This window comes from Octopus sinensis, linkage group LG9 (genome assembly GCF_006345805.1).
Source record: "Octopus sinensis linkage group LG9, ASM634580v1, whole genome shotgun sequence".
Taxonomy (NCBI): Eukaryota; Metazoa; Mollusca; class Cephalopoda; order Octopoda; family Octopodidae; genus Octopus; species Octopus sinensis.
Window position 1 is genome coordinate 65,133,852 of NC_043005.1, and position 13,840 is coordinate 65,147,691.

Here is a 13,840-nt window from a genome sequence, read left to right on the forward strand (position 1 = left end):
TACATTTTTGTCGGCCAGTGCATTATATTCTTTCTTTTCCTCATTCATAGACAAAAGGCTACGTAGCAGGCCTAGGAGAACTGTATCACTGTCCAGGAAAGTAGATATTAGTTTCATTAACGGAGAGATATTTATTTATATTGCGAATACCACAAAGCTTTATATCTAAGAATACTGCTGAGGTTAGTTTCAGTTTTCAATAATATCGCATTTCAATTATCCAGCTACAACCAAAGTCATATAAACTTAACCTCAACCGCCAGAATGCAGTTTCAGAAACATTAGTTCCTGTCCACTTAACGAATATACAACCGCAGACAGAAGTATATTAACCTCACAGAAAATGCTGTTAAAATTTAATACACACATCCTTTTGTCACCTGATCAATCGCTTGTAATGAAGAACACTACGTAGTGACTATGACCTGTCTTGAAATTCAAGTAACTACACAGTATTAATTTTTAACCTGTTTCTGTTTTACCAGACAATCATACACACGCGCATATGCTTACACAAAGACAGAGACATGTGTGTATATATATATGTGTGCGTGTATGTGTATATGTGTGTGCATACATACACATATATAAGTCTACAAGGAAGTATACGCACCTACACACCCACACGTGCTATACCTGGCTTTGCCTGACTTGAACCTACGCTTATTTAGCTTTAACGTAGTCAGGTGATTTGTATAAACAATAAGTAGAATATCAGACTAAACAATAAATATAACATTTCAAAAAATTTCTTTGTATTTACGCTTTAAACCGAAATCACAGATTCAATTATTTAATCTTCCATCCTCTGTTAAACCCTATACGCAAAATCTAGCTAAAATCGTAAGCTCTCATCGCGAGCCTAAACCTCTCTAAACTTATCCTAAAATACTAAATTTTAATCACTAGTTCTACCAGTTTTTTTAAGTATATATCTAGTTAGATTTCAAGGTGTTTAACTTCTCAAATCTATTTGAAAAGCGATGAAATCGTTAATATAGCGTTTGCTTTAATTTCTCTTCAGAACTCTATCATAATTGAAGTTGTTGTATTGACCTCATGTTCATTCAAATCAAAGAAAATATTTGTCCCCTTATTTTTTATGAATTTCAAAAAGGCAACATTGCAAGTGTAGCAACAAAATCAGTCCCAAACACTTATGGTGATGGCGTAGTGACTGCAGAAACATGCAGATGGTTTTCATGATACAGAACCGGGGACTGTAGCTTGCAGACAACTTATTGGCTACTGCGCAAACATGTTGACTACTTCGCATCATTGCGTGTTCGTGAGTGACAAATGCCTTTTTTGAATAGGCTCATTACTGGAGATGAAAAATGGATGATTTACCATAATGTTAAGTGAAAAAGCCAGTGACTCAGTTGTAGTGAAGAGCCAGCTCAACAGCACAGATGTGGCTTGCATCCGAGGAAGATTCGTCTGAGTGTATGATGAGATATATGAGTTGCTAGACGACAACGAAACAATAACAGACGACGTATACTGCCAACAGCTAACACGTTTGAAAGCAGCTTTTCAGTAAAAATGTCCATCATTAATGAACAGAAAAGTAGTGAGCGTACATCATGACAACACTAGATGTTGGTATTTGACTCCTGATTGGAACAGAGCTGCTGCGCGTGCCTTAGAACTCAGAAGTGAAGACCAAGAGCAGCAAAGCATATTATATGACGTACTAATCTGCGATTTCCAATTCCTATATTTACAGTATAAGTCTGTATGTGTATATAAGACTGACAGTATGTGTGGTGTAAGGAAGGGAGACGTGCGTCCATATGCTAATTTTCATAAATCGTTCTCAATATATGCGAATGTCACCTGCATAACAGCATATGTGTAAAAGCATATGCAAGTGTAAGCCTCAGTCCACACACATACAACATCCAGTCACATACACATACGCATACATCATGCAAGTTGGACGAATGGCTGCATAAAGTTATTGATATTTTCCGATTTCTCTACCTCTAATCAAATATAGACGTTTCTCTTTTCCCTTTCACGTTATTATTTATCCTTGCTTTGAAGCTGCGTCCATCTCCCTCCAAAACTCTGGCCGCCTTCCTCCATCACTCCTGATACATAGACAATTAGCCAAGTCTAATTTTACAAATATTAAGATATACGCATATCATCGATATGTGTGTATCTTAATATCGACAGATAAAGTAACCACTCCTGGAACTCTGACAGATACAACATATCTCACCTTGTAAGATATTTAGGAGCCGAAGGTTGTTACTAAATACCTGATCAATATGTTCATTAAACATATTCCAAAAAGACAGCAAATGAAATTAATGCGTTACTCTGGAAATAATACCGCTTGGGGTAAGTGAGACGGACAGTGGAAGTTGGGTACAGAATAAGTATCCTATAAGTGGATACATAGATAATTAGCCGAATTCGTCTTTAAAGATATTACAATAAATACGTACCAACAATATTATTTTCTACTCTAGGTACAAGGCCCGAAATTTTGGGCGAGGGGTCCAGTCGATTAGATCGACCTCAGTACGCAACTGAGACTTAATTTATCGACCCCGAAAGGATGAAAGGCAAAGTCGACCGCGGCAGAATTTGAACTCAGAACGTAAAGACATGAAATACCTATTTCTTTACTACTCACGAGGGGCTAAACCCAGAGGAGACAAACGAGGACAGACAAACGGATTAAGTCGATTATATCGACCCCAGTGCGTAACTGGTACTTAATTTATCGACCCCGAAAGGATGAAAGGCAAAGTCGACCACGGCAGAATTTGAACTCAGAACGTAACAGCAGACGAAATACCGCTAAGCATTTCGCCCGGCGTGCTAACGATTCTACCAGCTCGCCGCCTTACGTATCAACACTTGTGAGAGATAAAGTAGACATTCCTTCAATTATAATAGATGCCGTTTAGGAGTAAGAGATTACGCCGCAGTACCTGATCATCATGAGGGATAAGAACGAATCTAAACTCGTTTGCAATGGAAAATGTCGACTGTGTCCGATCAGCTGACCAAATATAACTTATGTATATAAGCCACAAAGTATAATTTACTCATGAAACAGCGTCGTGGCAAGAACCATTTACGATACGTAGGAAGGGTTGCTCCGATGGCCATACCAAAGATACACCAGAACCCGAATGTACCATACCTTTAAGAATAGCGACCTGATGCAAATACTATAGACCTGATGTGGGACAGAGAATGAAAATCGTGTGTTGATGAAGAGTTCTGCTGTTCAGTGGATGTGAATAACTGAAGAGAAAGCGAATATTTATGGTGAAATTGTGAAAAACATACATGTCTAGATACTAGGCTATAGATTTGCATCCTCCTAATGCAGTCGATTAATGGTAGAGTAAAATTTTCTAAAACACTTTTGCGATTCTCCACTCAATTTCTACTGGAATAAACACATGCACACAATCGTATGTGCATATGGCAAGCATGTGAACACTCAAACACATTAACATTAATATCATATACACTTGTGTACTTAATTAATATGTACATTATGTATGCACACACGACCATACGTGTATGCACACACACACCTGTTCATTCTTATTTTCTATTTTGACAAGCACCTTCTCACTTTGTGATCGGTTTCAATTCTCTGAAGGAAAAAATAACTTTGAAGAAAGACCATTCGTTCTTCCATCCACGCACGCATACATATGCAAGCTCGCGCAAACTTATTCATACATAATATTTTTGTTCTAAGGCGGCGAGCTGGCAGAATTTTTAGCACACCGGGCGAAATGCGTAGCCGTATTTCGTCTGCCGTTACGTTCTGAGTTCAAATTCCGCCGAGGTCGACTTTGCCTTTCATCCTTTCGGGGTCGATAAAATAAGTACCAGTTTCGTAGTGGGTCGGTATAATCAACTTAATCCGTTTGTCTGTCCTTGTTTGTCCTCTCTGTGTTTAGCTCCTTGTGGGTAGTAAAGAAATAGGTATTTCGTCGGTTGTTACGTTCTGAATTTAAATTTCGCCGAGGTCGACTTTACCTTTGTCCCCTCTGTGCTTAGCCCCTTGTGGGCAATAAAGAAATAAATATTTTACTAGTTTCATTCATTAGGCTGTGTCTCTGACTCGGCTTTACTTTCAGGGGTTTTCAGTCAATTCAGGCGATCCCGATATTTACTTCAGTCTAGTATACTTTTCATAGTTTATATTTTACCAATTAACTTACAATTTTAAAGCATCAATGTTTTCATTCAACATGTTGCGTCAAATACATGAATACATTTCTAAATTATATTTAATATGACTACTTACACAACCGTATATCTTAGTATTTCTTTCGGATTTACGCCAAGTTCTATATGGAATTCAAGTGAGTCGCTAACAAAGTGATAATTTTTTTGTTGTTATTCAAGACAGCTCCTGCTGTTTGTAGTTATCGGAATTGATTGGTGTATGCATATATGTATGTGTGTGGATAGATTACACATATTTAATGGGTTTTCATGTCACTTCAGTACACAAGTGTGTGTGCTACAGGTTCAGCTGTAGAATGTTTACAATTTTTCACTCTACTTCTAATCGATTGTATTTAGATAATGCGAATTTGTGTACTTGGTTCATTTTTTAGAAAATTCTAGTATTTCTAGTGTTTGTGTTTTATCATCTGTCGTCTGTAACCAAGTATACCTATGATAACAGGTGCAAATAAAAAACAAATATATTCTGTGGATGCCAGAGATGTATGTCACTAATTAGTTCTGCATAGATGTTCTACGTTCTCCCATAGATGTATGCATGCATACATCTATGGGAGTGTCAATTCAAGTCGAGTACTCAGATCGATGTATTGGCCAAGCTCCTTCCCGTAAAATTTCAGGCCTTGTATTTAATATAGAAAGGTGTAAACACACACACACACACACAAACACACACACACACACACACACAAACACACACGCGGGTTACATACGTTACGAACCTTGAAAGTGGCAAATATCCAAGCGAGGTTTATACCGCCAGCTACTCTTCAAGCCAAAGGTATCTTGATTAAATGAAGTTTACAGTCTCGTATGGAAGTACGTGTCAAAATGTGACAGAATGTGAGATCCTTGGATCTCGCAGTTATATATCAGTTATATATTCACATATATATGTATATGTATATATATATATATATATATATATATATATATAGATATATATATATATATATATATATATATTATATATATATATATATATATATATATATATATATATATATATATATATTATATATAATATATATATATATATATATATATATATATATATATATGTATGTATGTATATATATATGCATATAAACAACTTATAAGTAAGGGCAAACGAAAAACTTTTTAATGCCAAATATGCCGAAAATTGGACATATTGTCCATAACCATATAACCATTAATGTCCAATTTTCGGCATATTTGGCATTAGAAATTAAAAAGGTATTTTTTAATATGCTGGCCATTGATAAAAATCTTTTCGAAAAGAATTTATCCTACATTAAATATATATATATATATATATATTATATATATATATATGTATACATATATATATATACATATATTTATATATATATATGTATATACTTGTGTGTGTGTGTGCGTGTGTGTGAGACAGGAAGAGGGAGAGTGAGAGAGTGTGTGTATATATACACATCAACATTAATGATAATAAGAATTATTACGAAATTGTATAGCATTACTTTTAATTCTTTTAACATATATACATAATGCTTAGCATAGACCAATACGTATTTCAACGGAATATATCTCAAAATTTTTATCTTATAAGAATATTACTGGAATTATATATTAACTGTTGAATAGGATATTTTGGATTAATCCCTCACTATATATATATGTGTGTGTGTGTGTGTGTGTGTGTGTTTATGTGTGTGTTTGTGTGTGTGTCATAAGGGATTATCCTAAAATTTTAGGTATTCAAAATAGGTTATGCAACACTTTGATTCGGTTCGTTGCGACTCGTTTCCCGACCTTCTAGCAGACACTCGTCTCTTTCAGGATTAGATTATGTAATCTAAGCCTGAAAGAGACGGGTATCTGAGAAAGGCCCGCGAAACTTTAAGCTACATGGAGCCAGATCAAATTGTTTTACATAATGATACATGTAACTCATACTTGATGTTTCAAGTGCTTTTTATTTCCTTTGCCTTTTACACGTGTATGTAAATAAGAATGTATGTATGTATGTATGTATGTATGTATTTCTAATGCCAAATATGCCGAAAATTGGACATATTGTCCATAACAATATAACCATTAATGTCCAATTTTCGGCATATTTGGCATTAGAAATTTTTTCGTTTGCCCTTATTTATAAGTTGTTTATAAGTTTAACCGTTAAAGGTATCTTTTAATATGCTGGCCATTGATAATATTTTTTTTGGAAAAAATGTTATCCTACATTAAATATATATATACATATATATATATGTATTTTTTTTTCTCTCCTTCTTTCTGTGTTTTTTTTCTCTCTGTGTATCTTTCTGTTGAAGAGCGTAGGCTCGAAACGTTAAAGACTTGTTTTATTTATATTTCCTGAGCGCCATACTAATACAATTGTTCGTTTGTTTTCCACCTGCCTTCGTCTTTTGTCTATTTTCATAAAGCTTCCCGTTATATATATATATATATATATATATATACATATATGTATACATATACATATATATATAGATATATTTATATATATATATATATATGTATATACTTGTGTGTGTGTGCGTCTGTGTGAGACAGGAAGAGGGAGAGTGAGAGAGTGTGTGTATATATACACATCAACATTAATGATAAGAATTATTACGAAATTGTATAGCATTACTTTTGATTCTTTTAACATATATACATAATGCTTAGCATAGACCAATACGTATTTCAACGGAATATATCTCAAAATTTTTATCTTATAAGAATATTACTGGAATTATATATTAACTGTTGAATAACCTATTTTGGATCAATCCCTCACTATATATATATATATATATATGTGTGTGTGTGTGTCATAAGGGATTATCCTAAAATGTTAGGTATTCAAAATAGGTTATGCAACATTCGGTTCGTTGCGACTCGTTTCACGACCTTCTAGCAGACACTCGTCTCTTTCAGGCTTAGATTATGTAATCTAAGCCTGAAAGAGACGGGTTTCTGAGAAAGGCCCGCGAAACTTTAGGCTACATGGAGCCAGATCAAATTGTTTTACATAATGATACATGTAACTCATACTTGATGTTTCGAGTGCTTTTTTATTTCCTTTGCCTCTCACACGTGTATGTATGTATGTATGTATGTATGTATGTATGTGTGTATATATATATATCTTCTTCTTTAGCACTCCGTCGGTTACGACGATGAGGGTCCCAGCTGATACGATCAACGGAACAGCTTGCTCGTGGAATTAACGTGCAAGTGGCTGAGCACTCCACAGACACGTGTACCCTTAACGTAGTTCTCGAGGAGATTCAGCGTGACACAGAGTGTGACAAGGCTGGCCCTTTGAAATACAGGTACAATAGAAACAGGAAGAAAGAGTGAGAGAAAGTTGTGGTGAAAGAGTACAGCAGGGATCACCACCATCCCCTGCCAGAGCCTCGTGGAGCTTTAGGTATTTTCGCTCAATAAACACTCACAACGCCCGGTCTGGGAATCGAAACCGCGATCCTATGACCGCGAGTCCGCTGCCCTAACCACTGGGCCATTGCGCCTCCACATATATATATATATAATATATATATATATATATATATATACATATAAATTAAATATAAATTACAAAATGGGACAAGAACGCACAACCACACAAAGAGATGACACAAAAAAACAGACGGGTCATTCGAAGCCTCTAATCTTCAGTCGGGAACCGGATCATCTTAGCAATTTCGGCTGATTAATCCTGATATCGCTCCGATATATATATAATATATATATATATATATATATATATTTGGCAAGTTTGTTTACACAAACAGGATAAATACATCTCAAAGCGAGAATATCTGTGTGTTTATATATATATATATATATATATATATATATATATATATATATATATATATAATATATATATATATATATATGTATATATATATATATATATATATATTAAATTAGAGATAAAACCACTATTAGGCAAATCAAACAGTGAAAAACATAAGCCAATACATAAAATTAATTTTAAAATATAAAAGTTAAAATTTTAAAAATTATTAAAATAATTTAAACTTATAAATATTTATAAATTATTTAAATATTTTTTTTAAATTTTAACTTTTATATTTTAAAATTAATTTTATATATTGGATTATGTTTTTCACTGTTTTATTTGCCTAATAGTGGTTTTATCTCTAATTTAATATAATATAATATAATACATTTATACTATAAAATTGGATTTAATCCTAAATCTAATTTTTCCCTGTAAGTTTGGATTTATTCCCTAATATTATTATTATTAATTTATATACATATATATATATATATTTTTACATATATGTATGTATATATTCATATATGCATAAACGCTTGTATGTATGCATGTAAGGATCCATACATGCTGTGCATGGAGACATATGCACACACATAGAAATATACACCAATATATATTTATATATATATGAATGTATACATATATGATGTTTGTTTATCATAATGCTTTTTATTTTTTTGCTCTTTCATTTGGTCTTAATCCGGTAGATCCCTTATCTAACGCCTTTTAGCCATCATAACTTCTTTTACATTCAAAGACGGTATATTTCAAACTACTTTATACAATGCATGTCTCCAATTTCTCAGATGGTTAGGTGTGATATGAGGACAATATGTTTCTTATTTATAGCATGTTTTGTGATCATATTTACAATCTCTTTATTGGTTCGTGTATGCATATATGCGGAGTTTATTGTCATTTATGTATGTGTGTGTGTTTTATTATAATTACTCATATCTATGTCTATCAGTGTTCTACGTAAGATGGTATACATGCAGCAGCATATACGTATAGGAACATGCATATTTCAGTTTGAACAAACACACATGTACACATGCGTTTGTATATATATATAGATAATATAGGAGCATGTGTGTGTCTATGAATGTGCGTGCGTATGTGTTTGTGTGTGTGTGTTTCTCTCTATATATATATATGTATATATATATATACATACACATATGTATGTATACATATGTATATGTATATACATAAATATATATATACGTATGTATGCATACACACACACATATATATATATTTACCTTGCTTCCACTGCCACTTTAGTGCCGTCTATCTATGTATGTATCTATCTATATATATATATATATTTATATTTATATATATATATACACATATATATACGTCACTAAAGTAACAGAGGGTGCAAAATGGTACCAGTATTGCTAGAAATAAGAGTGAAAACGACTCATTAACCACAAAAGCGCTATCTTAGTAAATTGACAAAGCAAACCAATCTCCCTATGGTCGTATAGTTAGCCGTATCACGTGATTTCTAATTGTGATGCATAGTATCTCGATTCTCGTCAGTGGTTCTTACTGCGCCTAGGGTTAAGCTCAACTCACCTCGTCGGCTTATAAGAAAAACCGTAGAAATAAGAGTCATTTTGATTCTTATTTCTAGTAATGCTGGTACCACTTTGTACCCTCTCTCACTTTAGTGACGTCTATAAATTTGCTAACACGCCACCCACATTTATATACAAATAGATTGATAGGCAGAGATAGATATATGTAAGATGTGTTCATCTATCTGATGCCTGAGCGCTTTGAGACATTTGTTAAATCAATGGATAAATATAAAGAGAATAAGTAAGCAATTATTTTGTTACTTACGCATAAAATAGTTATAACAGGAGTGTATAGAACCGCGTCATAGGCCGACAACTGGACTGGGAGCCAACAACTAAAATATTAAAAGAAAAGAGATCTAGTATAATTGCAGAAGTGTGATAAAAGCCTCAGCCATGTGGAAAGCAAGAAAATAGAATATAATCAATAGTTCAACATAAATACTGAAAGAAGAATATATAAATTTAAGTTTAGACAAAAAAAAATACAGTTCGTGTTAATTCAAAATTTAATTTCACAGTCAGGGATTACAAAAATCGAAATTTTAAATAAATATATTTTCCTATTTGTTTCATATTAGTGTAATAGTTTTCACCGCTCACGTTTGTTCGTAGTTCAAGAACGTTGTTTCAAATAAACAAAACGTGAGATACTACATTTCAAGTTTTCAGTTCTAGCAATAAACTCTTCTATATAATATTTGATGATAGTTTTTGTTTCTTGGGTTGTAAACATTGCCAAAGGAATTTTCACATCACTTTATCCTTTATACAATGCTTCCAGAGGTGAATGCTTGTTCCGAAGTTACGTGTCTTGGGTGAATATAGGGAAGTACACCCATGAGCTGATGCCAATAATGGTTCATTAGATCAGAGTTAACTATTTAAATAGTTCAGTTTCATTAAAATCACAATGGTTAAGCATGGTTAAAAGTTTCCATAAAATTTGCACACGTTTATAAAAACAGAACATCAAAAATTTTTGTAATTTTATTTCGTCTCGAGAAATGTATGACGTACAATTCTAATAAATATTTTGTTTAATCAAAGTTAGATATTTTGAAGTAGATGTAAAATATGGTAGAAGTACTTAGAAAAAAGGTAAAACAGAAGTATGTATTTTGCAATAAAGTTTGAAATATATGGTCGCAGTATATACATAATTTTATTTTTAGAATCACTGTATATTTTACAAATAAGATATATGCGCTGAAGACTAGACTTGTGTTTTCGGTTAACATTATGTATTGACGTATTTTACTGATTAAACTTATTCCAAACACATAGCAAATGAAATCGATGCGTTATTTGGAAGGAATATTGCTTAGAGGAAGTGATGTATAATACGGTAGAAATTTAGTACAGAATAAATTTAGAATAAAAACATGGCATATAATGAAAATAGTTTACTAGCAATTATTCTGAAGTAAAGCAACATAAAGAGGAATGTAACTAGGATAGTGTGCCTCGGTGGATTGTTGAGGTGCAGAAGATAATCTATCCGGTAACTAAAACAAAAATAAATCGATCTAATAGAATCTGAAGATCCGACATAATAAATCTAAGTCCATTGGCTTGTGTAGAGAGGTGAGAATAACAGATGGAAAGCTGTGATGATTACGTCTTACATAGAATAATAAGCAATTGAAGTAAACTGGAATAAATTTAACTAGGTATATAACGAGGAATAGTAATAAAAGGGTAGTTAATGATCAATATATTCGAAGAAAATAATGCATTAATAGCACATTAAGTTGCCTGGATATCCTTATAACTGCAACTGACGTAACACATATAACCATAGTTGTCGTTAATGTGACTGGCTGTATTATATAATAGGTTTTCAATGAAAAACTTTTTTGCCAATTTTTCTCTCCTACATTAAGAAAAAAAAATGATGCACACTTAGATTATGTTACAGCAATACTGAGAATATTATGTTTTGTCACGAGTACAAGAATATTTTACCCACGTCAGTCTTGCATGCAATACTACTTTTCAGGTTGATATTAAAATAAGGGTCGTAGATTGATCGAATTATTGGCATGGCGAGCAACATGATTTGTGCTATTTACTTGCTTACGTTGATATACTGAGACTAAATCCCACCAGTATTAAATTATCTCTCTATCCTTCCGGGGTCAATAAAATAATAAATAAGTCAAATATTAATATTGAATGAATCGATTGTAGCGTTACCCATAAATGTGTGGCCTTGTGCCAATGTTAGAAATCGGTGATTTCACACAAGATATTTTCTCCACTCTTATAATTAAAGCACCTACATAAATAGATCGATCAAGAAATGTTTTCCAGTGAGCCAAATGTTTCTTTAGCTAACGGAATTCCGACAACAGTATTGATCCCCTACTTGATCTGTGAGACTTGACAGGGTATTTTTCAATTCTATGAAGAATGTAGAAGAGAAACCAGGAAAGAAGAAGAAAATATTTAAAATGAATTAATCTGATATTACAACATTTGGATCAGTGCCAACCCCAACCGTTTATTTTGGGAAATATAAACATGCATGCACACATACTTACATACATAGACACACCCGCATGTGCGTGTGTGTGTGTGTGCATAACAGAAATTTATGGATGATTCTGATGCAGAGGTTCAATAAAATTGATGTTTCACACAGTTGACCTGTATCTATTTTGAAAGAGGAGAAGTTTAACTGGAACCAAGCAACGGAATATTGATACATGCTCTTGTAATGTAACTACAATACACGTCAGAAATTTAAGAAAAGTATGAAAGATAAATCCAGCTAAATACGATTTCAATTAAAACTGTTAAAATCCAAGTTAATTCTATGTATCTACTCAAGGATTGCTTTCTTTTGTCAATATCTCAATCTTAAAAACGAATTGCAATACTTTATTTACATTATTACATTATTTACATTATTTACATTCGACGGATATTTGTCCTCATCTTGTTCGTTGTTAACAAAACGTTTCGGCTGATATACCCTGCAGCCTTCTTCGAGTGTTTAGGGGAAATTTCGAACCTGGGTTCTCATTCCTAAGGTATTTTTAACCACACGCCATATACTCACGGGCGTAGTGGTTAAGAGCGCGGGCTACTAACCCCAGGATTCCGAGTTCGATTCGAGGCAGTGACCTGGACAGTAACAACAACAACAACAACAACAACAACAATAACACCAATAACAATAATAATAACAACAATAACAATAATAATAATAATAATAATAATAATAATAATAATAATAATAATAATAATAATATAATAATAATAATAATAGTAGTAGTAGTAATAATAATAATAATATAATAATAATAATAATAATAATAATAATAATAATAAAATAATAATAACAACAACATCAAAAAATACCTTAGGAATGAGAACCCAGGTTCGAAATTTTCCCAAGACACTTGAAGAAGGCTGGAGGGTATATCAGCCGAAACGTTGTGTAAACAACAAACGAGATGAGGACAAATATCCATCGAATGTAAATAATGTACATAATTCCTCATCTCTTAAATATAGAACTGAAATTGCAACACTGATGTTAAGGATTTCTAAAATACATATTATAGATGAATGTCTATGAAGAGATAGCAATTTCGATCGACATACAAACAGATAAGAAACATATATTCTTACTACAATATCCATTACTCACTTTGATATTAAACATTACAGAAGCACAGCTTGCGTAGCGCTAATGACTTTCTGAAGGTCAATATTGACATAAATAAAAGAGTTTCACACAGATAAATGCGTCCTAAACAATATTCTTATAATCTGGTTCAGATTACTTTAATTCACTTATACTATTTTCATCGTTACTTGTCTGGAGCAGACGCAGTACCATAGTCAAATAGAGTTATGCGAGGCGTGATTATTGTTATTTGAAGGATAATAACAATGGTTTCAAATTTCGTACAAGACCAGTAATTTCGGGAAGAATGGTAAATCGACTCCAATACTCAACTGGTACTTCTTTTATCGAGCTTGAGAGGACGAAAGTTAAAGTCGATCTCAGCGAAATTTTACTCGGAACGTAAAGACGGACGAAGTCCCGCTGAGCGTTATGCCCGGTTTACTAACGATTCTGCCAGTTAGCCACCTTCATTAATGTGGAAGTTACTGTCAAGGGGAATTGCAGAAGAACTATACAAATTTCTTGAGGAGAGCGATATGTTAACGACGGCACAAAAAGGTTGTAGGACGAGATGCAGAAGTA

At 33.0% G+C, this 13,840-nt stretch overlaps 1 protein-coding gene across 1 annotated transcript in view; it reads right to left on the reverse strand.

The window, feature by feature from the left end:
• LOC115215927 (corticotropin-releasing factor receptor 2-like) overlaps window positions 1–13,840 on the reverse strand; it is a 365,649-nt gene that overhangs the window by 81,355 nt on the left and 270,454 nt on the right. Inside the window, exon 8 of the mRNA XM_029785287.2 lies at window positions 9,881–9,950. Coding sequence (XP_029641147.2) covers window positions 9,881–9,950 — 70 coding nt within the window. The remainder of the gene's footprint in view (window positions 1–9,880; window positions 9,951–13,840) is intronic.